Source organism: Thunnus thynnus, chromosome 1 (genome assembly GCF_963924715.1).
Source record: "Thunnus thynnus chromosome 1, fThuThy2.1, whole genome shotgun sequence".
In the NCBI taxonomy this organism is placed as follows: domain Eukaryota; kingdom Metazoa; phylum Chordata; class Actinopteri; order Scombriformes; family Scombridae; genus Thunnus; species Thunnus thynnus.
Genome location: NC_089517.1, coordinates 18,489,331 through 18,515,054, shown reverse-complemented (window position 1 = coordinate 18,515,054; position 25,724 = coordinate 18,489,331). Strand labels below are relative to the sequence as shown.

Here is a 25,724-nt window from a genome sequence, read left to right as displayed (position 1 = left end):
TTTATTTTTTTCATGATCAAAGGACTGTGTCTATACCATCACAGTAAATTGTACACCATTTACTGTACATTACAACGGGAGGACTAAAAACAGAAAGTGAAAGAACCTTTGGTTCCTGGACATATGTATGAAAAGCAGACAGCAAGAGTATCAACAATTTTAAAATAGAAATTTAAAATAGTTAGAGCACAATTGAGTACAAGAATAGCACATTTGATAAAGATTTCCTCATAACCCACAGTAACCAATAGTGGTATCAGAGATTGTTCTTTGCCTTCATTCAGCATTTTCTTACTGGTCATAAAATACAAAATACTATCATATACTGTATTTGAGAAAGGATATTACCCCACAAGGAGAAAGAGGAATACTATTTTGAGTTAAAATGTGAACAGCAATAAAACTCTAACCACATGATATAGAAACTTACTGCCAGTCAAATGAGGAATGTACCAAACTCCACATCAGAGGAGTGTAAAATTAATCATAGATGTAAAGAGATGCAATATGTAAGTGTTGAAACTGTGGCAGACTCACACTGTTGCTGTGTGTGTTTGTTGGCAGTAAATCAATCTGTGTTCGGTTTTTTTTCCAGGTAGGAGACATCAGAAGATATGAGGACAGCCTTAAGCCTGAGTGCTTTTGATATATATGCTGCCTGAAACAGAATACTGTAAATAATTATTCACCTCTTTACTGTAACATGTTGTAGGCCCTAAATGAAATTTAAATATATCTGGACAATCACTAAAATACTGTCCAGTGATGTGCACTTTGGATTATAATCCTTTGAGAGGTTTTTTTTAACTGTAGATGTTTAATCCTTCCAAATGACCTCTGCGTTAGTTAAGTAAGTTAGAAGTAGCTACAGAGAAATATCTCCAATGCATAAGGACAGCAAAAGACCAATTCAAGCTCAGCTCATTTTACATCCAAAGCGTAACACTGGAATTAGTCTTCAAAGGCACAATCAAGTATGTACAGCTATATCTCATCCACTACTGACTTAAAGTAAAGTGCACCATCATCCTATACATTCACATACATGACACTGTGACACAATATCATCTATGGTACACAGCACAGTGTAACATGCCTTTGCCCTGTTCATGTCCATGTAGCTAATTGTTTTGTGTGGATACAAGAGATACTCTGTCTTGTGATGCTCTTTTACTGTATGTGCTTGCTGCTCCATAGAGCCAAGATTGTTGAGACCGTTGCAAATTAAAACAGAAAACAAAATCAACATGTAATAAATACATAAATAACAAAATAAATATATTGTGACATGCATGTTATGTTTTTTGTTTAATTCAGTAACTTTATAAGCAGTATTCATGCTTGAGGAAGTGTGTGACATTGTGTTATTAGTGTGGCAGACTACATAAAATTCAGTCAATTTACAGATGTGTAATTGTTAGTTATAATTTACAGATAAAGAAATGTTAAATTTCTCTAACTCCTACATAAAGGAACAGTGTTTGTTTTTATAATGCCATTACAGTACAAAATGACTATAGTTATCAAAACAAATGAATTTGATTCTGAAAGTGGATTACGCTTTGTGCTTGTTTACTTCCGCTGACCAAGAACCATCCCAATGTCCCACCCCCCCACACACAGATACACACAAAACTTGAGGCCCATAAAGCATTTTGGGATATGCAGGAATTCCAGGGTACTGGGTGATTTGGAGATCTCAAACCAGCCCCAGGGATACATTAACAGCCCTTGTTGAGAGGACAGATGGACCAGTTCTCCACTGAACGTCAGGCTGGGACCTATTCACAGGCTAACTTGCTGTCAAAGCTGGAAAGGGCTATGGCAAAGGCTTGGAGGGCACACATTGGGTAGTTATAGTCCATGGTGAAGACATCTTCTGCCACACGGCCAAACTGCATCACAATGTAGTCAGCTACAGAAGAGAGGAACCAGAATTTTAGATGAGCTGTATTGTGGAATTATATTGTGATTTAGGAAGTCTTCAATATTAGATAAAAAATACTTCATTATGTTATCATTTAAATAAACACAGACAAAAATACACACACACACACACACACACACACACATATATATATATATGAAGAATCTGAGGAAGACTGTGTGTGCGGAAATGTTGATGTTTAGAACTTGAAACAACAAGACTGCATCAAGGTGTGCAATTTTCCCAGTCTTTCTAAAGTATATAATATAACCATGAAATCGTGAAACAAACCAATAATTTTTAAGTTTCAACTCAGTCTTATGAAAAGTTATGTTATATGATTGGCTGTTCCCTCACTCAGACCAAAGCAACAATCAATAAGATAATTGGCTCTGCCCTATTTGTCTTGATTGACAGGTAGACTTTGTGATGAAAAGGATATTGGATTATGTTTCAATTTTATTATTAAATATTGTATATTTGGTCTGTGCTAATATTATTACACATTTCATAATGTATTTTTTATCTATTTAATATTGAACACTTTTTGGCTCCCACTAAATTATATAATTAATAAAACACCCATTTCAGCAAATACCACTCTGATGAGAAACATACTGTATGTCTTTTAGAAGTTACTTTATGTAATTGTTTTGTAGCAAAGATGCATATTAGTTTCCCTGCTATCACAAATATGGCAGCCAGAGACAATGTTTTCTGATTGGCTGGCAGACATCCATTAAAACTGTGTAACAGCTCAGAACATAGTTCCGGTCAAAAGTTTAACCACACTATATCATATCACTGCAGGTAACCATGGCAACTTACTCATGCTCCTTTTAAATCTCACTCATCAAACTGACCCGTGGTGTTTTTATCCACCTTGTTCATTATTTTTGTATCAGGACTCCTCGCTGTTTATTATAACTTCTCTTTTACAAAGGGGGGGTCTGTACTAAAATCTACCACTGACTGGGTCTTTTGTACAGCACAAGATTATCATACCATACCAATATATTCATTATATTTAAAATTATAATAGGTTAGATGTATGGAACTCACGGTCATTGTCATGAATGATTTGGAAATTCTTGACAGAGGCCTGCGTGACTCTGCCGTGGAAGTTGAGCACGTACGATTGTGTATCATCATTCCACACAGGCGTTTTGTTGTGAAGTTCAATCACGCTCTCTGTGTTCTTGTTCTGCCACCTGGCCAACAATGACTCATGGTCCTGTAAAGAATAAAAGTAGAATAGTTTCAAACATCAATTATGATCAGATGAATTATGTAAGTATTAGAGAAGGTTGAAATGGTCAGCACAGACATGGCTGTTAGGCAATTAGGTAACACATACATTTCGTGGGCGAATTGACACTCTCTCATGGTCCATGTTCATCCCAGGAATGATGACACTCATTTTGCGAGGTCCTTTGAATCCTAAGACATTGGTTTCCTGGGTAGAGAAGATGTTTAACTTTCATCTGCTATCATTATATTTACCATAGCAGGAGGCAAGTTTACATCTATGACATATTTAAAGTATGACATATTTAAATATCACTTGAAGCAACTTGACAAAAACATTTTCTACAAATAATATAATAATAATAAAATAATAAAAAAATAATAAAATAATCTGCTTATTGTTGAAATAATTCCTACAATCTAATTAAGCAAATGTTAAATTATTGTTGTTATTAAAACTGATTTCTGGCTGCAATGAAAGTAAAGGTGATTTTATAATGTGTCATTCCCCTTTATAAATATTCTAATGAATGTATGCAAGCATACATGATAACTAATATCAAGTTAAGTTAATGTCTTGACTCTTGACCGTTACATGAATGCCTTTATCTCATTATCTTAGATTGAATGTCTAAATAAAACTGTGTATTTTAAAGGCCACCAGACACATTAACCTGGATGTTGTATTTTCAAAGCAAATAAAATGACATATAGTTCTTATTTTGGTTCCTTTGGAGCTGTGTTATTAAATTATATAATGTTAAGAGGGTTATTAGAAAAATGACATTACTCAAAACCGTGTAATTAAAATAGTGTTATAAGTGGATTATTCTTAGTAATTTAAGCATCTCAGTGTATGTAACCACACTAAATTATTCTGTATCCTATTGAGATCCTATACCTCAATATTTGTCTACATTCAACTCCAAGCAATTTCAGGGAAAAAATTACCGTTAAGGAAAATTTTCACTCACATAGCAAATGGCTGCTAGCTCTTGACGCAGGTTGCTAGCTTCGAGGCTGGTGGTGCTCTTCATAGGGTTCAGACCACTGTCGTATACGGTGAACTTGGTCCCCATGAGATTAGACCTGTGAAGATAAGAAGGTATAACAAAGTCTGATGGTTGTGTGTGTGTGTGTGTGTGTGTGTGTGTGTGTGTTACACTTTTTGCCTCTCTAACTGCTGAAACCATGTACAGCATGTTGCATCTTCTTATACAACTTTTCCTTTTAGTGCCTATTTATAATGTATAAAAAGGAACAGCTGCTGTTTTAAATCCCCCACTGATTGTTGAATAGTACTGTTGTTTTGATGGAAAAACTCTGATGGAGTTTGTTTTTGTGGGATTGTGGGATTGTGGCTCTGCAGGGACGGATAGCTGGACTTCCCAGCAAGATGATGGTCAGCGGCCAGAAGCCAGAGGCCAGTGGTTTGCCTTTAAATGATTTATTAACTTAGACCAACCTCAAAGTTTTTTGATGAGAATTTACCATGTAAAAAAGACAAGTTCTTCTGATCCTCATCCACAACTTCAGACTTCTAATACTGTCTCTAGAGAGGAAAATGCTGCTATGTAGCTCTGCTATTTTATGTACTACACAAAAGCTGCACTAATAACTACAATATCAAAATAAAATGATGCTTTCTAATTCTATATTCTATGGCAGTATCCAGATGTTATTTGTACAGAGACTAATATCAGTGTTTTGTACCAGTGTAAATCATTTCTGTATATATGTAGTTTTATGAGCTGCTTCCCCACGCAGTGCACAGTTGTGCATTGTTTGGTTTCTTGAGACATATTCATATTAAGGCAGTGAATATATGAGCTCCATCACTGTGAGAACCCATCTCAGATGAAAAAGCTGTTCAGAAGATATCTGGATATCCACACAACAATGCCACCAGCAGCCCACACTTTGACTATGTTTACATTCAAATGGCCCATGTGTTCAAGTAAGAAGTTACAGCTGTTATTTTCAGAAATGTATAGTAGCCAGGTACGGATTTGCAATGGTTTTTCAATCCCACAGCTATAAACAGCTGACTGCATAGCTCTTATACACTATACCTCATTTAGGCCAGCCCCCTCAAGGACTCTTGAGAAGCACTAGATGAAAGGTCACTGTTCATTTAAATTTAAATCTCCATCATTCAAGTGGGATTGTGATTGCAAAGGTTTGAACAGCGCATCGACCAATGGTCTGACCAGCTCTGAAGATTAAAGGCTGCACACAGCCATATTTGATTAAACTCCCCAGGAGTTTCCATGGAGCCACTAACGCAGCCTTGAAGCTGTCTCTAAGGATTATGTCCCTACTCACTTCCTACCAGTCTTACTGTTGTAATGTGGCCTTAAAGATGAAACAAATCTACAGCTAATGTATGTAGTATGTATGTAGTTATGAGGAAGGTATAAACATACAAGACATTTTTTTCTAAATTATATATTTTCATTAGTGTGGCTAAAAGAGTGAAGGACAGTATATTCTTCTACTGGTGCCTTACATTGAATATTAATGTAAAGGTGTTTTTAAACACTAATTGTTAACTATTCATATACTATATATACTATGCTATACATGAACAGTTAGTCCTTAATTTGTTCATTACTAATTATTCAGCTTCAGTAGGCAAAATTTTGTGAAACTTACTGGAGAGATTTATTTGTGCGGTTTTTTTCACCTGCCTCATGGAGGAATGGGACTGCACTTCAAATGTACTCTAATTATTTACATATGGAAGTGCAATTTTGTTCAATTAAATAACCATTAAATATGCATAAAAAATAGTTTCAACACAAGGCCTAAAACCAAATTTTAGATAGTATAGGGGTAAAAAAAATTTTTTAAGACAAGTCAAATAGCATTGACAGTAGAAAAGTTAAGTAAGAAAACATGTACAACAACACTTAGCATGATTCTTTAGTGTACATGATTCCCAGTGAGGGTTGCCAAACTTTTTTCATGTCGCAAACGCATTGTGGACTCACCTCAATTTACCAATGAAGCTCTCTCCACCTCGAGATAGATCAGTGGGATCAATGGAGATGAGGTAATTGGATGTTTTACTCTTTTTCCTCTTCCTTCCTGCTAACAGAAACACCTGTGGCAAACCAAGTCAGAAACCAAATTAGTAAAATATCAGCATCGTCTATAAAGACATTATTTGGATACACACTGCTTGAAATGAAAATAATTATTAATTGGAACATATAGATGTTACTCACAGAGCATAACTGAGAAAAAAACAGAAACCTTTGCACCTTTTCCATATCTATTTTAAATGTACTGGCAGCCATATCTGATCTGTTAATCTTGTAGAAACAGTGCCCATTATTGCCAATTGCCAATTAAAACTCCATCTTGTACAGGTGTAAATTCTGTTGTCCAACCCTTCTCACCTTCTTGCCATCCTCTCTCTCCAGGTGAAGGTAGTAGGTGGGATACATGCCTCTGTCCATGCCTTTCTTATCCCTGGTGATTCTGCACTTCACTCTGACCCCCTGAGGTGCAGGTCGCAGGGAAAACTCTTCAAGGTCATCCACATCAATGGCTGGTTCACTGACTGGTGGAGTCGGCGCTGAGGCAACCTCCTGTAGGAAAAGACAGCCCATCCGGGGCAAGACCTCTCTTGAGATGGTGGACTGGTAAGTGATGCATTAGAGTTTCCTTTCATTAGAAAAGAGTAATGAGTCTGAAGATCAGATCATCCACTGGGACTGAGAATGAGCACACTGTGTCTAAAATAAGGACCTGGTGTACGGTGTAGTGTATGAAAGATTGAGTAGACTGAAGGGAAAGATTAGAGTGGAATGAGGAGCAAAGAGACATGATGGTTATCATAAGTATCGGCTTGTATTTCATCCTGAACAAAGTGTCGAGGCTGCAAAAAGACTGTGTTTTTTTTTTTTTAGAGAAAATTACATGGTTATCTGACCTACAGTATAAGTCATCCATTATCACACCTGAAATGGAGAAAAACAAAACCTCAAACATTAGACGTAATGACCTCAAGTGATCAGAAGTGTGCAAAATAACAGCTTTCTGCCTGCTAAAAAAACAACAAAAATGCACTTTCAAAATACTTACTACAAATATGTGTGGACATATGAATTGCATATCAGTGTTTACAGTGGCCAACCTGGACCTTTATATAAGGCTCCCTGTCTCAAGTGTTCAATATCCAACCAAATAACAAACATTTCCTCTCAAACTCCTGGAGACATATAAGGTGTCTCTCACTCAATATCTGAGATTATTGTTCTACCACCTGTTTACGGTATCATCCACACAATACCACAGTCAGCCAAATTACATTGTGATGACATCTGTGTGGCAAATAAACAACAGACCAGAAATAGCAAAAGCCCAAAATAATCTAAATATTGTTTGTAGAGGAAACAAAAAGCCAAAGGCCAACAATACTTTATGGTCTATTACCCTACGTTCAGCAATGAAACAGTTTTGAATTGAGTCCAGCTGTGCAGCTAAATTGAATCTACGTTTGTTGCTGCTTGTTATCCACTTTTAAAAGATGCTGTGTTCCTGGCAGAATAAAGTCACATTATGTAGAGTGTGCTGTGAAATTCCTGTTACCTTGCATGACTTCTTGCTAGTTGCAGAGCCTGGTCTCGTGTTGCTGTTGAGCTGCGAGGAACTAGAGCTAATTTCGTCTTCATCATCTTCTTCTTCATCAAAATTCATGCTGCTGGATATACCTTCACAGACAGAAATTAATAAATAAGGAGGTGTCACTGCAACAAGAGTTTTTCTTCCCTGCTGCTGTTAATTGGTGACATGAAATGCTTCAGAAGGTGAAGACTCCAACAGGAACACTTTCACACTTACAGTACATATCATTGCTCTTACAGGTTGCTTGTAACTTCTGTAAAAAAATATGTTTTCACAGTTTGAGGTTGAAATAGAAAAACTTGTGGCCCTTGTTTGTACAAGTTTGTTTGTACAAGTAGGTCACATGTTGCCTTTAAATATGAGCTTTACCCAGGGTGTCAGTATTCAGTAGAGAGCTTTTTATGTGAGTTTAGTAGTCCCAGCTGTTATCTGTAGTGTTACAGCAGGACCATCCTCTATCACTTGTTGTCATCTTGGTTGTTACATTTATTTCATGGAGTCTTATGTCATTCAGCATCTGACTTTTTACATCCATAATATTGTCATGGCAAGTGTATATGATAAAAGGCGTATGTGCGGATGTGTTAGCATAGTAAAATAATAAAGGTGGCATCGCGGAAGGTTGTGAGTCCTGTCATTTGCATAATTAGAAATGTATAGTGTTTAATATTTGGTGCCGAAGAATGCACCACACTTGAAGCTGGTCCAAATAACATGTGTGTAAAAATGTGTTTTAACCTTTTTGAAAATACTTCTTATCAAGTGCAAAGTTCCAGCAATTAGAGTCCCACATAATAAGGAATATATATCTTGCAAGGTATTTACAATTTTTCCAATTAAATTAACCTAAATGTCACTATCATCCTAATTATTGGTGTTGTTTTCTCCAAAATCTTTTTCCAGTTTTTCAACCAAAACTATGAAATTTGTTCAGCTAGCTGCCATTTTGAATCAAAACTAACTTGTATATTTGTAATGAAAAAAAAAAGATTTCAAGTAACAATTTAAATATAATGTTGGTCATTATAGTATTGATCATGCTTGATATTTTCAAAATGTTTGGTTGTTCCTTTATTTTTTCAAGGGACAAAAATGATGGTGATAGAAAAATATGACAATCTGAGCTGCATCTAATCTGTGTATTATTTTAATAGTTGTGCTTCTTAAAATGACATTTCTATTTGCAGTTGCAAGTCCTAACATGATTCAGTGTGTTTCACCCTCCTACCGACACACTACGGCTGTGGACCAGCATGCTGTGGGTGTAAACATGGACTCCTGGCGGTGCTGCTGCAGATGCACTGACAGTACCTTTCTTGAGCATGGTCACCCGCAGGTCCTGTTTACTCTGTGACTGAGTGCAGCTCATGACAGGCTCTCCCTCGCCCTCCTCTGTGGTGGGGTGACCCACTGTCAGGATCTGGATCTGACCATCCTCCTGCTGGGAAGCCAGGCCATCCATCCCTGCTGAGCCACCATTCCACAACAACAAACAAAGTAAATCACAGGTAGTTGTGGCCATCAAAACATAACCCAAAATCATAGCTTCCTTGACTAAATGTGATAACATTTCCACATTTCCGCTTGAATGAATGAATGAGTGGGTGTTTTGTGCTCTGTTGTCCTGCTGTAATCATAATCGTTTCTCTTACTTTCTTTCTTATTAAATTAGCTTCTACTGTATCAGAGGGAAGAGCATTATGTCTCTGCTGCTACAAGCATTCAAGCACAGATCTTGATGGTTTTAAAGCAGCTGACAACCTCTTTTTTAAATGTCCTTTTTTCTATAGTAGGAAACAATAGAAAAACATGATGGTAAGCGTGAAATACATGGACACTCTAATTAGAGCACTGTTTTAAAAGGAGTGTTAAAACATAGAAGAAGAGTTAAACAGTATTGTAAATCCCTTTTTGTAGGAATACTAGCAATGGTTCAGTGTTGCTGTGTTACATTGAAAAGAATTTTCTTGAGTATAACCCATCCTTGTTTTTCCTTTCCTTCAAAGTGTGTATGTACACAGCTAGTGTCTTATGAAACAGCATATGGGATTCCCATGTGTATGTGTTCATATCTTCATTGTTGAAATCCAGTTTTATTCACTAATAATTTATTTCATATTTCAGATACCGTAGATAGGTAGTTATTTTACTTATGAAGCAGCTTGAATTACTCTTTCTGAGTAAATCTAGCCACCCTGTCTTCCTCAATTCTTAACGCTGGTGCCTTTTTAGTGTGTGTAGTAATAGTATCTGATTGAAATAGCCTCAATGTATCTGTGTGCTTATAGAGCTTGAGACAGAGACAGAGTGAAACAGGTTCATCAGTGCTGAGTTTGTTGCTATTGGCCTGATTACTCTCTTACCCCAGTGGAATCCCATTAGCTTCTTTGTTTTTCTGGGACAAAGTCATTCCAAAGATGAGCATTAAATGCTCTACATCAAATGACAAACATCTTTACTGTCAGAAATATAATACCAAAAATAGTCTGTGACTGATTGCTGTCTGTTCCTTTTTTTTTTAATCTGTAAAAATTTTAAGCTAAGATGTTATGATAAATATTCTTAACTCTGCTCCATAGTATTTCAGCAACACACTGTAAATGTTGAAAAGCAAAGTAGTGAGGGTAACAGTCAGTTTTTCCTCTTCCATCTAAAGACTAATTTATGTCTCCAGTTGTGGTGTGGCAGCAGGCTGACAGCACTCAGACCATCATATATTATTACAGACGGGTTGAGTTCTGACAAGCATGGCACCACAGTGGTGCCTAAGAGGGCAGCTTCATTTGCTCTGTTTGTTGAAGGATTTGGCTTGAAAATTCAACAGGCAAGCCATTATCTGAGCACTGCAAAGGGGGCTCAAACAGATAGTTGCAGCTGCTGCATAATAAGGATTATGGCTTCCTCTCTTTTATACTGTGGACTGCGTCTAACGACTTCAATCTGCTTATTTTGCATTAAAGCATGAATACTAAAGATCAAGAAAAATATGGTAAGAAGAGATACATAAAAAATGCTTCCGTTGCATTTATAATGACTCAAATATCTCCTCTGTTATCTGTCTTTTACTTTTTCTGACTACCTGCTTTCTAATTAGGTCAGTCTGTCAGTCAAAGCTCTCTTCCAGGTCGTCTGTCCATTCATTTCAGGTCTGTCTGTCTCTCGCTCTGTCTGACTGGCTGTTTGTCTTAATTCTGGCAGGCTGACCTTTGTGCTTCCCCTTCCTCTCTTTCTTGTCACTGCCTGTCTGTGGAGTGGAGCTGGCTGATGCTTTGCCCTTTTTGGCTGAGCGAGGTGGCTGTGGGTCCGCTATCACCTTCACCTCCTCTTGTTCAGCTTCTTGCACTAAACACATGGATGGAGACACATACAGGGTTATCAGGGAGGTCAGACAGAAGATGAGAGAGACGGACAAGAAGGTTAGGCAAGTTGTTGAGTTAAACTGAAAAAAGATTAAGATTTCAGGTCTTCTGACAAGTTATTACATTTTATTGAGTCTCTGCCATGAAATAATAATATATAACTGAAAAAATGTTTACAAATGTGAACTGCTAGACGTCTGAAATGGGAACTGCATAATCATTTTTCTCTAGAAAAAACTAATCTAATTGTACAATATTTATAACAGGTGTACAATACAATATAGATGTAGTGTTATATGTGAGAATAATGTTGGGCTGCTGTTCAATGACATGTAGCATCCACTTCCACTTCCCACAGTGTAGCGCCAAAGAGTGAATGCAAGTCAGAAGATGTATTTTACTCATTGGTTGCAGATAATATGGTTATAACAAGGTTATTAATCCCCCTTTTTCTGTCAGAATATATTAACCTTGCACAGTGTAACATTTTGTCAATATACTTTCTCTTCTCTCTGCAGGAAGTATGACAGTTCATGGCCTTGAGCCCAGAAAAGGCCCTCAGTACTGCGGATTAGATGACTGCTCTGGTCTCTGTGTGTAGATAAGCAGGCTTCATCAATCCAAGTCCAACACAGAAACTCAAATCTGAGGACTAGAGGATTTGCAGCACAGTGTAAAAGCCTGCTGTAGATGATACAGTTTTTTGTACTGGTTCAACATTGGCTGCTAAAATGGTACTGTAATTAGAAACAGTCTCATAGATGTTATTTATTAATTAAAGTCGCCCTCGACTCAAAAATGTGTTTTTCTTCTTGATCTTGTAGCTTGATATTTGAGCGTCACTGTGTGGAATAATGTATGTGCAAAGTTTGACACTAGAAGGCTGTTTTCACATTCATCTGCCGAAGACGGAAAGTTTCTCTGTGCTCATTGAAAATCAGATTTTAAGGGCGGGCCTATGAGCATGATTTGTGACATTACAATGAGTTTTGAAGTCAATCTTGGTCCAATATTCAACTTACACAAGTGTGATGTGGAAAATTTAAGCTTCCAGTGCACATACACTTAGAACAGACTTTACAGTGAACACAGAGACATGTTGTGTCCAGCAGTTAAACTTATGAAATGAAATATAATTGAAAATTCATAGACTCCGGAATCTTTAATGAGGGAGAGGGAGTAGATGTCATTTTAAATATTTTATCGTGGTAATTCTCTCTTGTAGAAAAGCCATATCAGAATCCTCCCTCCATTTCTACTTAGCTTAAAGATGTGATGTTCTTTCTTTAGCCTGAGAAAGTTGAGTATTCTTTGAAGGCTTCAAATGATAAATATGTTACAAAGTGGCACCGTTTATATCATTCTTCAATGCCCTGCAGAGGCTCCCTTCGGATGAGGGGCTGTAACTTGAAGTGTTCACATTATTACCACAGACTCATTGTCAACACACAGTCCAAGCAATTTGCAAATTTTATTTAATTTATTCATTCACTTATTTATCTTATTTTTCTGCTTTGTATTTCTACCCCATACCATCCTATTCAATCTGTGCCTCAGTACTTTAATGTTGTGTAACCCTCATAATTAGTTGTGGGTCTGTGTATCATTGGCTATGCTCAGAGTTCACTTTCCCACTACCTCGACCAGAACATGGTGCTTCTCCGGTCAAGGCAGATGGCCGCTCACCTAGAGCCCGGTTCTGCTCAAGGTTTTTTCCTGTTAAAGGGCGGTTTTTCCTTGTGCTTGCTCATGGGGGAATGTTGGGTCTTTGTAAATACGGTCCAGACCTGCTCTATGTGAAAAGTGCCCTAATATAACTTGCATTGTGATTTGGCACTATATAAATAAAAAGTCATATCAGACACACATTATTGTTCCATGCAGTCTTAACACCTGTCTGGAGAGGATGTACAATTATTTTTATATTTGTTTTTAGCAACTGTGTTACATTTCTAATCAGGAAAGGAAAAAAACCAGCATAAGAATAAAATCTCTTGGGCCTATTAACAAATGCTTCCTATACATAAGACACATTGATCAAATAAGGAGTCTGAAGGTTTAATCTGTTCAATCCATAATGTTTCTTAATTCCCCAGTTTGGGTTTTCTGCATCAACAGAGCTTGGCAGCAGTGTCAGTCCTGCTTACCATGGTAGATGGTGCTGCTGTTGCTGCTGAGGTAGGATTCCACCAGCGGAGCCTGTTCCTCGCTCTGTTTGGTCCGGCGAGTGCGAGATCTCCCATCCACATTAGACTGGACCATTAGAGGCTCCTGCCTCTTCTTCTTCTGCTTCTGCTCAAGGAGTGCTCGCTGTTGAGGACATTTAATGTACATGCACACAAACGTTCCAAGACAGAAAGAAAGATAATGACACGCTCCCAACGTGCATCATTTTAGGGAATAAATTAAATTATAACAAAAATACAGAGGCACAGAGGTCACTGAAGTAAGCATTGGTAATCTCATTAAATAACCCTTTTTCTTGCGAGCTGTCTTCATACTATAAACAGATGGTTGGGTTTAAAAACAATTGGCAATAACAAAGTATCAAATAAATCTATTAAGCCGCAGGAGAACAATCTGAAGATATGCTGCCCAGACCACTCTGACATCAGGCCGGATATAACCATTCATCTGAACTAACTGTCACCTATATGCAATTCTTCAAACCAGAGCTCATCAAATATTCAGGGTTTCTATTAAAGGGAATTCGGGATACAGAGCATGAGTGCTCTACAGTATCTCCTGTTCTGCTCACATCTTTTCCAGGACAGTGATGGCCAACAGTGGCTACATTTACATGCAGTACACGGATTTTATGTTTAAGTTCTTGACCTGTGGTTAAGGCTCAAAACATAAACTTTGGTATGGAGGGTGTACAGCTACAAGCAAGCCAAGTTACTTAACCAATGAGAAAAATAGCAAATACATTATCTTGTTTTCACATTACATTGTACCTTAAATGTGTATTTTCCCAAAAGAACTTTAAAAAAACTATTGAGAGAGAAGTAAATTGAGAAGTATCAATGCTAAATGAACCATTAATCCAGACATTAACTGGCTTTCTTGTAATCAATAAGGCTAGGCTAGTGGTTCTGAGTACTGTATGTTACTCCACTCACATTACTCAATTCAGGCAACTGACAAGACATGGAAAACAGCACTTTACACAAGCATATTTTCTCATATGACCAAAATGTGAGATGTCTGTCAGTGAAAGAATGAAACTGATGAATCTGATCACTTGCAATCGCTCATAAAAATGCTGCAAATATCATTTGTATTATACCCGTTTTTTAGCATAACAACTCAAACTGATAAACAACTGTGAAATCTAGCTGCTAAAACATTCTGCTGAGTCGTTCTTTGTACAACATACAGTATGCGCTACATCTGCACTAAACATCTTTGATACTGAACAAAATCATTGGGAATGTTCCAAAAATGTAAAAAAAAAAAAAAAAAGGTAGCACATATCAAATTTCCTTGTCAAGAAGGACAAAAATACAATTTCACTTATTAGTATAAATCACTGTCATTTACAGTTATGTCCAAATAATCTCTTCAACATAACTGATATCATGGAACAAGGCAGAAATAAACTGTAATCCACTTCTTATGGAGAGCAGTATATTTTCTTTTTTAACCTATGCTGTGATGGCCACGGCCAAACCAGCTGATTAAAATATTTGGTTATCTTTCCACACTATTTCATTTTCATTTCAAATTACCTTCGCTCTTAGGTTTATATTCAGTTTTCAATTTTCAGTTCAGTTACACAGTTCAGTTTGCTGTAGTTTGAGTTCAGTTCTGTTCTGTTGACCTCTTTTAGGGTTTAATTTAGTTATTAATCAAAAATACTTTGCTCCTTTTGCATTTTTTGGGTAAAGACAACCACACTTTTTGACACTACAAAGACCTGTGCCTTACTGTTCAGTCCCTAACATATACAATGAGCATGAAACATACAAAATGTACTGGTGTTAATATGGTTTGGCTTTGGGTTTTGTGCATGTAATTTACTGTACATCAGTCTTGTAGAGCCTTATACACCCTCTCATTAGAACGTCACAGAGAGAGATAATAAGTCCTAGTTGGCCATTTGCGGCCTCATGATGGAGCAGCAAAAGTTTGTGTCATGATAAAATTGCCCTGTTATGATTAATATGTGTGTTGCTCTGTTATCAGAACTGCAGGAAGAACTGAAAAAGACTTACCTGTCTGTCCAGTTTCTGCTGTCGGAGGTTGGTGCCCTCATCATCTAAAGTGCTGCAAAGAAAAGAGTAAGGAAGCGGGGAGAAGGATATTAAAATACTAAGAAGTGCTGTTCAGCTGTTTATGATGTTCACACTTCAAATACAGTAAAATTTTCTAGACTGCTTTAGTTTATTTATTTGCTACTTTGAAAATGCAACTGAACACCTACAATATCTTTAGCTTTATTACCATTAATGTACATGGTAATGAAGCCTGTTGTGGGTAACAAAGAGACAGTACATTTGTGATGCAACATTCTTTACACTGATGCCTAAATTACTCTGTTATTGCAATACAGTCTAAGTTACTATTGTGCACTCAAATGGATGAGGTCATTATTAAAACTAAAACTAAATCTGATAATCAATACAAAATAACCTTGAATTTTCCACATCAAATTTGCAAAATTCTTGTATTAGCTATTTTGGGTGTAAACGTTGGGATGACTCTCCTCTCCTTTGACATCCCAAGGGAAGGTATGTTTTTTTAATGTATGCACTCACAAACTGTGCACACCATATAGGACCATAAGCTAGTAAATACAGCGGTGACATGACAACTTTTTCAGCCATTTCTTCATCTGTCCCTTCTTGTATGGACTATTGCACTTTACTATTGCACTTAATGTGCAAATTTGGCTTACATATGGTTACAATATGGTTTAGAAAATGAATTTATTAAAAAAAAATCATAACAGACAAAAATATATGCAACATTATGGACAAGACACACTGTACAACATATACAGTATATTACAGCGAGGTTTCAGGGGGCCTGTATCAATCTTTGGACTTAACCCAGGTTTTCCAGTATCACAAAGCTGGCTCACTTTTAACCAGGACAGATCACCATGGTAACCTATGCTGCAAGGCTAACCTGCTCCTCCTGCAGGTTCAGTTCAAAGGATCAGATCAAAACCTGTCAACAGCCAGACTACTGGCCAATCACATCAAACTTTGTAATCATTCCTTGGTGACCGGCTTCATGTTACCTGATTTTGCAAAGGTATTACAACTATGAACGTGACTTGAGCACATGTGCAGATCTGCTCAACCGTGCCAACAGAGATTCACTTCCACAGTAGCAAGAAACATTGTCACAGCTTTACTTTGACTGCAGAGCTCACACTTGAGAACACCTAAGTAACCGTATCGAGGTTTCAGTGAGCATATGGACCGCAGCACATGTCACAAGAAAAGCAGACAGAGTGTGTCATATGCTGTGCAGCTTGTAAAGCCCTTTGAGGCACATTTGTGATTTTGGCGTATATAAATAAAACTGACTTGACTTGACATGCCCTCACACCGAGTATTGCTTACTGTAGGCCTAAAATGTAGCTGGTAAAGTTTATAGTTCTTTCACAAAGGACAGCAGCTTTGATCAGCTTGAATTATGTCATTTAAAAAGGATTCCAAAGGTGGTCACAGTTTTTATGATGGAAAAAAGTACCAAAACATCTACAGAAACCTCTCAAACCCTTCCTGCAGCATGATCCACCTTTCTACTGTCCAACTGTTTGCTCATTATGTTCCAGTACGCTCTGTGGTACACAGTCTCCCTCTTCAAAGCTTCACCAGAAGCTGTGTCACTATTGATGACATCTTTGGAAACCACTGTAACCATCTTAGTTCAAGCTTACCACAGCTGCTGTTCTTAATGTTCTTAATGGAGGAAGAAACTACACACATCACCTTTCAAGCCTTTGGGAGGGAATATTTGACAGATTTTAGGTAGAGTATCACAACAAGCTAAATAAAGGGACATTACTGTTGACTACAGCATTTACTCTCTCAGTCAGTATGCCTCTCTCACCATGTTATCTTGTTGGTGGGGCGAAGTAATGTTTCTGCGGTGATCAATGTGTGCAGTGAAAATTCTTATTTCTCTCATAAAAAAATCTTATGTCCTCAGCAGAAAATTTCACATAATATCTGATGCAAAACAAAGGATATGCAAGGACAGAGAAATTCACAGAGGATTCATTGCAAGAATAACATCTTGTCCGAGCAGCACAGGACACAATTGACTGCACAATATCAAACACATATCTGATCTCCGCCTGTAAAAAGGATTTTCTGAGTTTGCCTTGCTGAGTATCTCTACAAACACCAGTATTGACTTGAACCTTATTTGATTTGTTGGTGCCCTGCGCCCTGACATAATGACATTGGTCTAAGCAAATGCAGCACAGCCAGTCACGGTCAGTCCAGCACAAGTAATGTTGGCAAAACGAGTGTCTGAATGATTTCCAGCTGGCTACTGTTTCTCTCACCACCACCGCAAAATAAGCAGCTGTTGAAAAAAATCATGAATATAAACGGGGACACATTATAGAATCAAAACCAGAGCTACAGCATAATGACCACTGACATGTAATCACAGTGCTCTGTATGCAGTGTGAAGAACATTAGCCACATGGTGCGCCATATGAGAAGAGGGCTGCGACTATTTCCCTTTTTAATTAATCTAATGACTTTGTTTCACTAATTAACCAATTAACTCTAAAGCCCAAAATAATGCTTTGCTTTGTCCAACCAACAGTCAAACAACTCATTTTCATTTTTCATTTACAAACATTTTAATCAGATTTCTTCACATTTGAGAAACTGTAACCAGCAAATGTTTGGTATTTTCAAATGACTTCACTCATTAATAATCTTTCAGTGGAATAATCGATTAATTGACTAAGTGTATTTGTAATGTCTGTCCATCTCGCTAATAAGCATCACTTGACATTTAGGGAGTAGAACTGATCACTGCATGCAAGAGACAATATGAAAGCACTTGAAACTGAAATGAGATGTTACTTCAGTTTAAATATTAATTTCAAGAACGAGAAATTGCATATAATAATTTAAATTTAAATTATATTTATTGGAAAATTTGTACATAGCTTTTAACCACTGCCTTCCTCTTCCTGTTTTCCATGTTTGAAGGGCTTTTAATGTAAAATGACCTGTCTCCTTGCATTATAAAACCTACTGTACAGTATGATTTCATGTAGTGTACTGGTGTGTATGTGCTTGTTCATTCTATGCTTGACTGCGCATGCACAACATAGAAGAATAAGTTGAACTGACAACTACAGTCAGCAGCAAAATGACAAAAAACAAATCTAATTATGAATTTGTTTTTTGACAAAGAATCTACCAGAAACAAAATTGCAACTTGATAGATATCAGTCTTTCTCACTAACATTGTTAAACATCATCTCCACGCCAGCATCAGCACTTCATTTCCATATTGGTTCTTTTCTAATATTTGTGTTATTATTCAGCATTTTCAGTCTTTTTTCTCTGTGACAGACTAAAGCCATGGTTTTAAACTAGAACCCAGAATTAGATAGTTCTCAACACTACCAAACTGTGCATCACAGGGATTGTTGACATGTGTGATGGTGATTGATTGAAGAAAATCATTGAGGGACATCATTAGCCCCCGCTGGCCTGTCAGATCAAATCCTACCAGAAGTGTCCTTTGTCTGCCTTTGGCTCTGCTTTCCAATAGTCTGAATAAACTGCATTTACTAAAGGTGAATAGACTAATGGCTCTCATTAACAAAACAACAGGATATTTATTTGCAGTGATTGGATGGTCGCTCTCTGTTTCCACTTTGCATCCAGTCCTCCCTTTTCACCGCCAGGGCTTTTAATCACTGGCGACAGACTCACTGATTGTTCCTTCAGCTCGTGTGGCTGGACTTCTCTCAGAGATCCAGAGAAATCTCAATGGTTCCCAATTACAGAGCAATGAGAGGTTTCCTCAAAAAGCGATGGAGAGAGCGAGCCACAGCAGAAGACAAAAGGGTGAAAGATAGAGGGAGAGAGGTATCTGTGTGATTAATGAGAACATTATATTGTTTTTCCAGCCCTCTCACTACAACTGAAATTTGCTTTGTAAGCATTAAGTTTTTTAAAGATTCAGATTGCGTCAAAATGTTTCTTCACAGTGTAGTTTTTATGTCATGCAGTCTACCTTTTGATGGCTATTGCTTTACTATGTACAACTTATGACACAGGCACCTGATGATTTTTCTGCATATGCATAATGAATGCAGTATGTCTCTTATTTTATATTCTTACATTAAATGAGTAATATGGGTACGTAAAAGCTTTCATGCATGCAGCCTGACATATTATCAATAATATGACATTCAAAAGATAAATGCATATGTTGGTTTATGTATGTATTTACATAAGCAATTTCTGTGATTACTAAAAAGTCATTGCAGGGCCGATAATTACAATATAATTAAGAATCCCAATTTTATATAATTTCATTGTCAGTTTGTTATCTTTCTGCTTGCTTGGTGGCAACTGCGGCAAAGCTCTTTTCATTTCCCACCATGCCATATTGGTGCATGATAAACAAAGCTAACTAAGGTGGTTTGGTTGATGAACATTTTTATACCATTCATACCTCTGTCAACAGCTTTTTAAAGTGACAGTGGATAGTCAGTCTTGCAGCTACAGCGCATAAGATCAGTCAATGAATATCCAGTCTACCTGCAGCTCTTCACTACTGATTCTAGTTTGACAACAAAGGCCCACACAGATGCAATACAAATGTATTTACCTCCCACTCTATGTCAAACATACAGACAAACAAAGCACTCCATGTCTGCAATCAGAGTAATCAAGTGTGAATAGGCATCAGACAGGAAGATAATGACACAGAGCTGTTCCAGTGGGGGTCAAACAGCTCATTATTGTGGAGAGTCTCAGGTCACTCTTGTGCTGCAATACACTGATGTTGAGTTTTACAGGAAGATTTATAATTTGTTAAAGGAACAAATTTATCCTTAAGACAATTTACTGTAATTGCACTGCAATTGAAAATTTAAGGTGGAAATAGTCTGTGTAATGAAGTATAACACTTACAAGTTGAAACAACTTGACAAAATATGAAAATTCCCAAATGAAGCCTGTTCAAGAGAACCTGAGTAACACATTGAAATTGTATAAACAGAATATTTTTAGAAGATTGCAACACTCTAGTTGAGTTCTGAACGTTTAGTTACCAAAGGTTCAATATGACTGCATTTTTTAAATTTTTGCCCATCTGATTAAAAAGTGAGGTTTTTGATTTTATTCAGATTCGACACAGCTAAAACTTAAATTTGTGCACAAATTGGTAGATTTTTTTTAACCTGCCACAAGTGAATTTGGCACTTGGGAGATTGTCCTCTTGACAATTTTCAACTTTTTTTCCCTAATTTTATACGCATCACCAGGTTTTATATGTGTGACAGTCTCTGGCTTGATGATGATTCTGCAGCAGCCCCTGGATACTTTGGAGGACAATTCAATATGCACCCATAAAAAATTCATTTTCATGGTGCAATTCAGGAAAATTGGTTGTAAGAAAATGAATCTGATGAGCACTGCACATATTCAAACTGACCTTGCAAGCAGGAATGTTAATAACAGAGCTAAAACTAACATTAATGGAAAACTAATACAGATTGTGGAACTATTTCTTACATCAGGAAACCTCTGATTAGAATCTCTGAAATGATGAATGTGAAATAAAACAGGATGTTAATTGCATTGATTGACAATTCAGCAATATCACCATTTCTTTTGCCAAGCATTCAGCAACACCTGCTCTCCTACTTGGGTGCCCTTGTCAGAGAAATAAGAAAAGACAGAGATTTGCCCAAGTCTAGTACAACTGAAGTGCTAATCTGGTGAATTTGCTCCCCACAGAGAAGCATTACTTTTCAACTGCTGTTTCTTTGTGTGTATGTGTGTGTTTGGGAGATATGTTTCCTTCATTTTGTTCATTTCTATGAATACATGCGCTGTATATCTCTAATGAAATGAGAGCTACACAGTGCAGCTGTCTCCCTCAACTCTGCACAGAGGCCCATGCATTTTTCATGGCAGCTTCACGGGATGAGGAAAAACTGCTCATTGAGAAACCACCAATCTCTCTGCCCCCACCTTCTCACTGACACTCAAAAGGCACACTTCAAGGGATAATTTTGGATACTGACAATGGCTGATATCATGTTAACATAATTTTTTTTGTCTATCATTTACTTCCATCTCCTATGCATCTTTTCTACAACAAAAAGTGAAGGAGTGAGGAGGCCAAAATGTGTAATGACCCAATAAATGCTATTTGATTTTCCCACTATCAGTCATTGAACTAGTTATTTTTCATTGTTTAAAAGTCAATCTAATGATTTCACTAGATGGTTTTTATACAGAATTAACTTTCTTATTTGATGTAATACCTAAAGTGGATCAGTTCCTCTACAGTCTGTTTCACAAGTTTGAAATAAATTCCATGCAGGTACACTTTCTGCTGTTATCCTGATACAGTCTCATTCTGAAATTTGTGGACAGCCACCGTAACTTATAGCAACCATGAGCCAATGGCATCAAAGTAAGCAGGGAAACCATGGCAATAGGTGCTCAATCAGAGGAAAGAGCCAGCTGCGGTAGTGCTGCAATTGAATGATGAGAGCAGATATAGGTTTTACAGCAAGAGACTGAAAGCTCATTAATGCTCAAGTGTTTCTTATTTACACAACATGCTTTCATCATTTGTACAAATGTCGGGATAAGATTCCCAGTACGATGCAATAAGGATCATATTTGCACACATGCATGCAGGCATGCACGTAAATCACACATTCACACACAAAGGCAAGAAGTTTCTCAGTGATTTACAACCCAGTAAAAAATATGTAAAGACATGAATGTGATCCTACATACCTAATCACAGTGAAAACACTATTTTTGAATCAGATTATTTATAGGGATGATCAATTTAACAGTTCAAGGAAAGAAAATATTTTCTGCTTGTGAACTAGATTAAGACTTCAATAGTTCTTGCAGGTGAAATTCTAGGATTCACTTTTGTTCGTGTTTGTTTCTGTGGTGTTCTTTTAAAGAAGACCCTCAGTCTAAAACATACAGTATCAGTCAAAAGTTTGGACACACCTTCCCATTCACTTGAATGAGAAAGTGTGTCCAAACATTTGACTGCTACTGTAAATATGAACATTTTCCCACAAAATATGTTCCCAATATTATGCCACAAAATACAATTCTAGTTCCAACCATGCATTAGACATTGTTTGCTTTTACTGTGCCAATTCAGTGTTACCACTATCAGTCTGATCTTCTTGTCAGACACTCACACAATTAAACACCTGCTCAGATACACATGCACACACACTAACGCACACTGCTTCAAAAGATGAACACTGTGCCCTTTCCTGAATTCTCAGGAATGTGGTACAGTACCTGTAGGGGATCCAGTCGGAGGAGTGCTTGGAGCTCATTCTGTATCAATCACTCTGACTGCTGCTGCCTAACTGCGAGGCTAACGGCCTGCAACAGCACCAGTGCAAGTGGCTACGGGGTCTGAGGACAGCAATCACAGCCAGAGAGCCCACATAGCCTGTTCATCCTCTGCACACAGCCCTATATCCCCAGCCTGCCTGTGTTTCTTCGTATGTCCTCTAGTTGTAGGGCAGCAGATGACTAACAATCCAGACCGACAGCCGCACTCCTCAGTCATGTACAATGAGCACATGAAATAGCCGTTTTCTTCTATCCCATGTGTACGCTTCCAGTCAATGCCTCTCCTCTTCCCTGCTCCCATCCGCTGCCTCTGCTCCTGCTCTGCGCTGGCTCTCTTCCCTTGCTCTCACTCTTTAGGCTGTATCTAAATCTCCCTCCGTTTCTTGCCCTTTAAATCCCCCCTCCCTTCCTCCTCTCTTTCCAAATCTCGCTCTCTGCCTCTTTGCCCAATCTATCTCTCGTTATCTCCCGTGCAGCATCACCTACAGCAGCATCAAATGCAAAGCCTTAAGTGAAAAAGGAGACAAAAAAAGGGTTATGGAGAATCCCCTTTGTCTTGCCTCTTTCATGTTTATTCTACGCTATTTCTGCACAGTGCCACCCCCCTCTCTCCAATGCAAGAATAACCTACATGTAGACCTATTCTCTCTCTCTCTCTCTCTCTCTCTTCCTCTCTCTCTCTCTCTCTCTCTATGTATCTTTCTAGCGCAATGTCTGTGTTGCATGAGGCATGCAAAGCAGGGACTCAGATGTGTTTTCTGGACCATAATTTATTTATTCTCTCAGAGTAACAGGCATTAGCATATGACTGCGCAGACTAGTGTTAACAGCCTTTAATTCAACACTCTCTACAGCTAGACAAAGGCACCCTGTGATAGTGCCACAGCTCTGAACCTCTCTCTCACACATCTGCTTCCGCCCTCCGTCTGCCGCCCCTCACTGTCACCACACAAACACACATCACTCACTGTGTTCCCAGGGTTATTCAAGAGTCCATCTATAGACAGTTAAACCAAGCAGCTTCCTTGTAACGAAACTGCTTTACAAGGAGGTGATTCAAGTCAGCTTCATCAACGAGCAAATATCTCAGTTTTAAGTGTGTGATCCACGTGTGCTGATTTTGAGTGTGAAATCATCTGCAACAACTTAAAAATGATTGGGTGAAGAAAATCAATTGCTAGTGGGTGAAGATGAAAGCATCTTGCTCCCTGCAAAACAGCCTCAGGCTAAGTCTTTCAATTTCTGCATTTCATCATCTGTATGTTGCACCAATTCCTGAGTTTAATTCACATGTATTTGGGACATTCGATGCAACAAACCATTCTGAAATACACAAATATGTGAAATGTGTTGAAGCTCAAAGTGTGAAGTTCACTCTCTCAAGGTCAGAATTTGCACAATGTGCTGAGCAGATTGGACACAGTGTGTTACATGGTACAGCTGTAACAAAGCATTAAGCATTGCACAAAATGTTATTTAAGCAAAGACAAGTCAAACAGTGCAGTCACTATTAAGGGCATTCAAGCGTATTCCCTCAATTATTTATTGCACGCCTAAAAACAAGCATCACTGATAGAGTTTAGTGGTAGACTGCCAAAGTAAACCAGTAGGAAAATGAAACGGCAGTGAAAACCAACAGGGAAATAGACACAATGCTGTTTCAGAAAAACACAAAATCTGTGTTTTAAATGAAAGATTGATGTGTTAAAATAAACAGCTCAAAGCCTGTGGAATAAGCAAGCATGAAATTCAATAAAATGAACGATAACCAACATTTAATATCTAAGAAAGCCGAGAACCGTGCTTGCAATTATTTTTTGAATGCCATTATCTCGAGATCACAAGTTAATTATTTTGTCACCTCAAGAAAACAAGCTTTGTTATCTCGAGGTAATGAGATAATCAACCCCTTATCACGAGAAAACAAAAAGTTGTTTCCTCTCATTACTTATTCTTATTATTATTCCCATGCCAGCATGCATAGATGGCGTCTAGACAGCTGTAGCAACTGATTTAAGCTGAAAATGTCAGACCAAGGAGCACTCATTATTATTAGCAGCACCTTTATTAATGACATCTGTGTCACAGCCAAATGGCAGGTCATAATATGATGGGATGTTTCATGTAGGAGAAGTACCAAACAAAACCGTTCAAGCATTTTCATTTCATTAGACTTAATGAGAGAAAGGAAATACGAGCGGAGAGTAGGAATAAGAACTAACATATGACAGATTTTAACCCACATCCTTAAGAGCCACCTGAAGATTTCTTGTGCTTGATCTAAATAGTTGAGCTATTCATGTGAGGGAGACGTGGAGAAGAGAAGACAGGAATGAACAAATGAGAATGAGCTTCACCTGTGATAAATCTCATGAGAAATTATCTCATTATCTCGAGAAATTGAGAGATAACGAGGTAAATGAACTAGTGATCTTGAGATAACGGCATTAAAAAAATAATTGCAAGCACAGTCCTTTTAAAGCAAAGCTAGGCTTTTGCTGACAAATATATACAAATTAAACACTCACTGTCTGCACAGTCTGTACTCCAATTAAAAGGTTGATCTTTTGTTGTGTCTATAGTATTTGCACTGTACAAGACAAAAAGGACAAATATGATGATAAAAATCAGTGGGCTCTAAATATATCACTCCCAAATTAAATTACACAAATATTTACAACACACTGTACAGTATACTGATAATTGGCACAGACAATTAGCTTGAAATGAAAAAGAAAATGGCCAAAAAAACCCACCAACCTACAGCATGAAAGCCTACTGCAACTGCTTTACTGAAAACATAACGAAACATTGATTGCACGCTCTAATGGTATGGCCTTTCAAAAATGTCAAGTCACAGAGGTGTTTCACTTAGACTCAAATAGAAAGAAAGTGTTGGCAGAATAGACAACAGTAGTAAAGTAAATGAGCCTGTATAATGTTCCAAACAAATCAATCCCTCACACTTTGTTTGTCCCA

At 37.6% G+C, this 25,724-nt stretch overlaps 1 protein-coding gene across 3 annotated transcripts in view; it reads right to left on the bottom strand.

The window, feature by feature from the left end:
• tub (TUB bipartite transcription factor) overlaps nucleotides 1-25,724 on the bottom strand; it is a 45,833-nt gene continuing 20,109 nt past the window's right edge. The window contains exons 1-12 of one of the 3 annotated variants that reach the window (XM_067588358.1): nucleotides 22,686-23,344; nucleotides 15,387-15,438; nucleotides 13,317-13,479; nucleotides 11,015-11,152; nucleotides 9,122-9,277; nucleotides 7,775-7,896; nucleotides 6,580-6,771; nucleotides 6,169-6,281; nucleotides 4,150-4,264; nucleotides 3,285-3,383; nucleotides 2,990-3,161; nucleotides 1-1,915 (exon numbers count right to left, since the gene is read on the bottom strand). In XM_067588358.1, the coding sequence (XP_067444459.1) occupies nucleotides 1,782-1,915; nucleotides 2,990-3,161; nucleotides 3,285-3,383; nucleotides 4,150-4,264; nucleotides 6,169-6,281; nucleotides 6,580-6,771; nucleotides 7,775-7,896; nucleotides 9,122-9,277; nucleotides 11,015-11,152; nucleotides 13,317-13,479; nucleotides 15,387-15,438; nucleotides 22,686-22,723 (1,494 nt within the window). In that variant the 5' untranslated portion in view covers nucleotides 22,724-23,344 and the 3' untranslated portion in view covers nucleotides 1-1,781. Of the gene's footprint in view, nucleotides 1,916-2,989; nucleotides 3,162-3,284; nucleotides 3,384-4,149; nucleotides 4,265-6,168; nucleotides 6,282-6,579; nucleotides 6,772-7,774; nucleotides 7,897-9,121; nucleotides 9,278-11,014; nucleotides 11,153-13,316; nucleotides 13,480-15,386; nucleotides 15,439-22,685; nucleotides 23,345-25,724 lie in introns of those variants that run through there. The other 2 variants (XM_067588341.1, XM_067588349.1) reach the window with 2 other exon arrangements.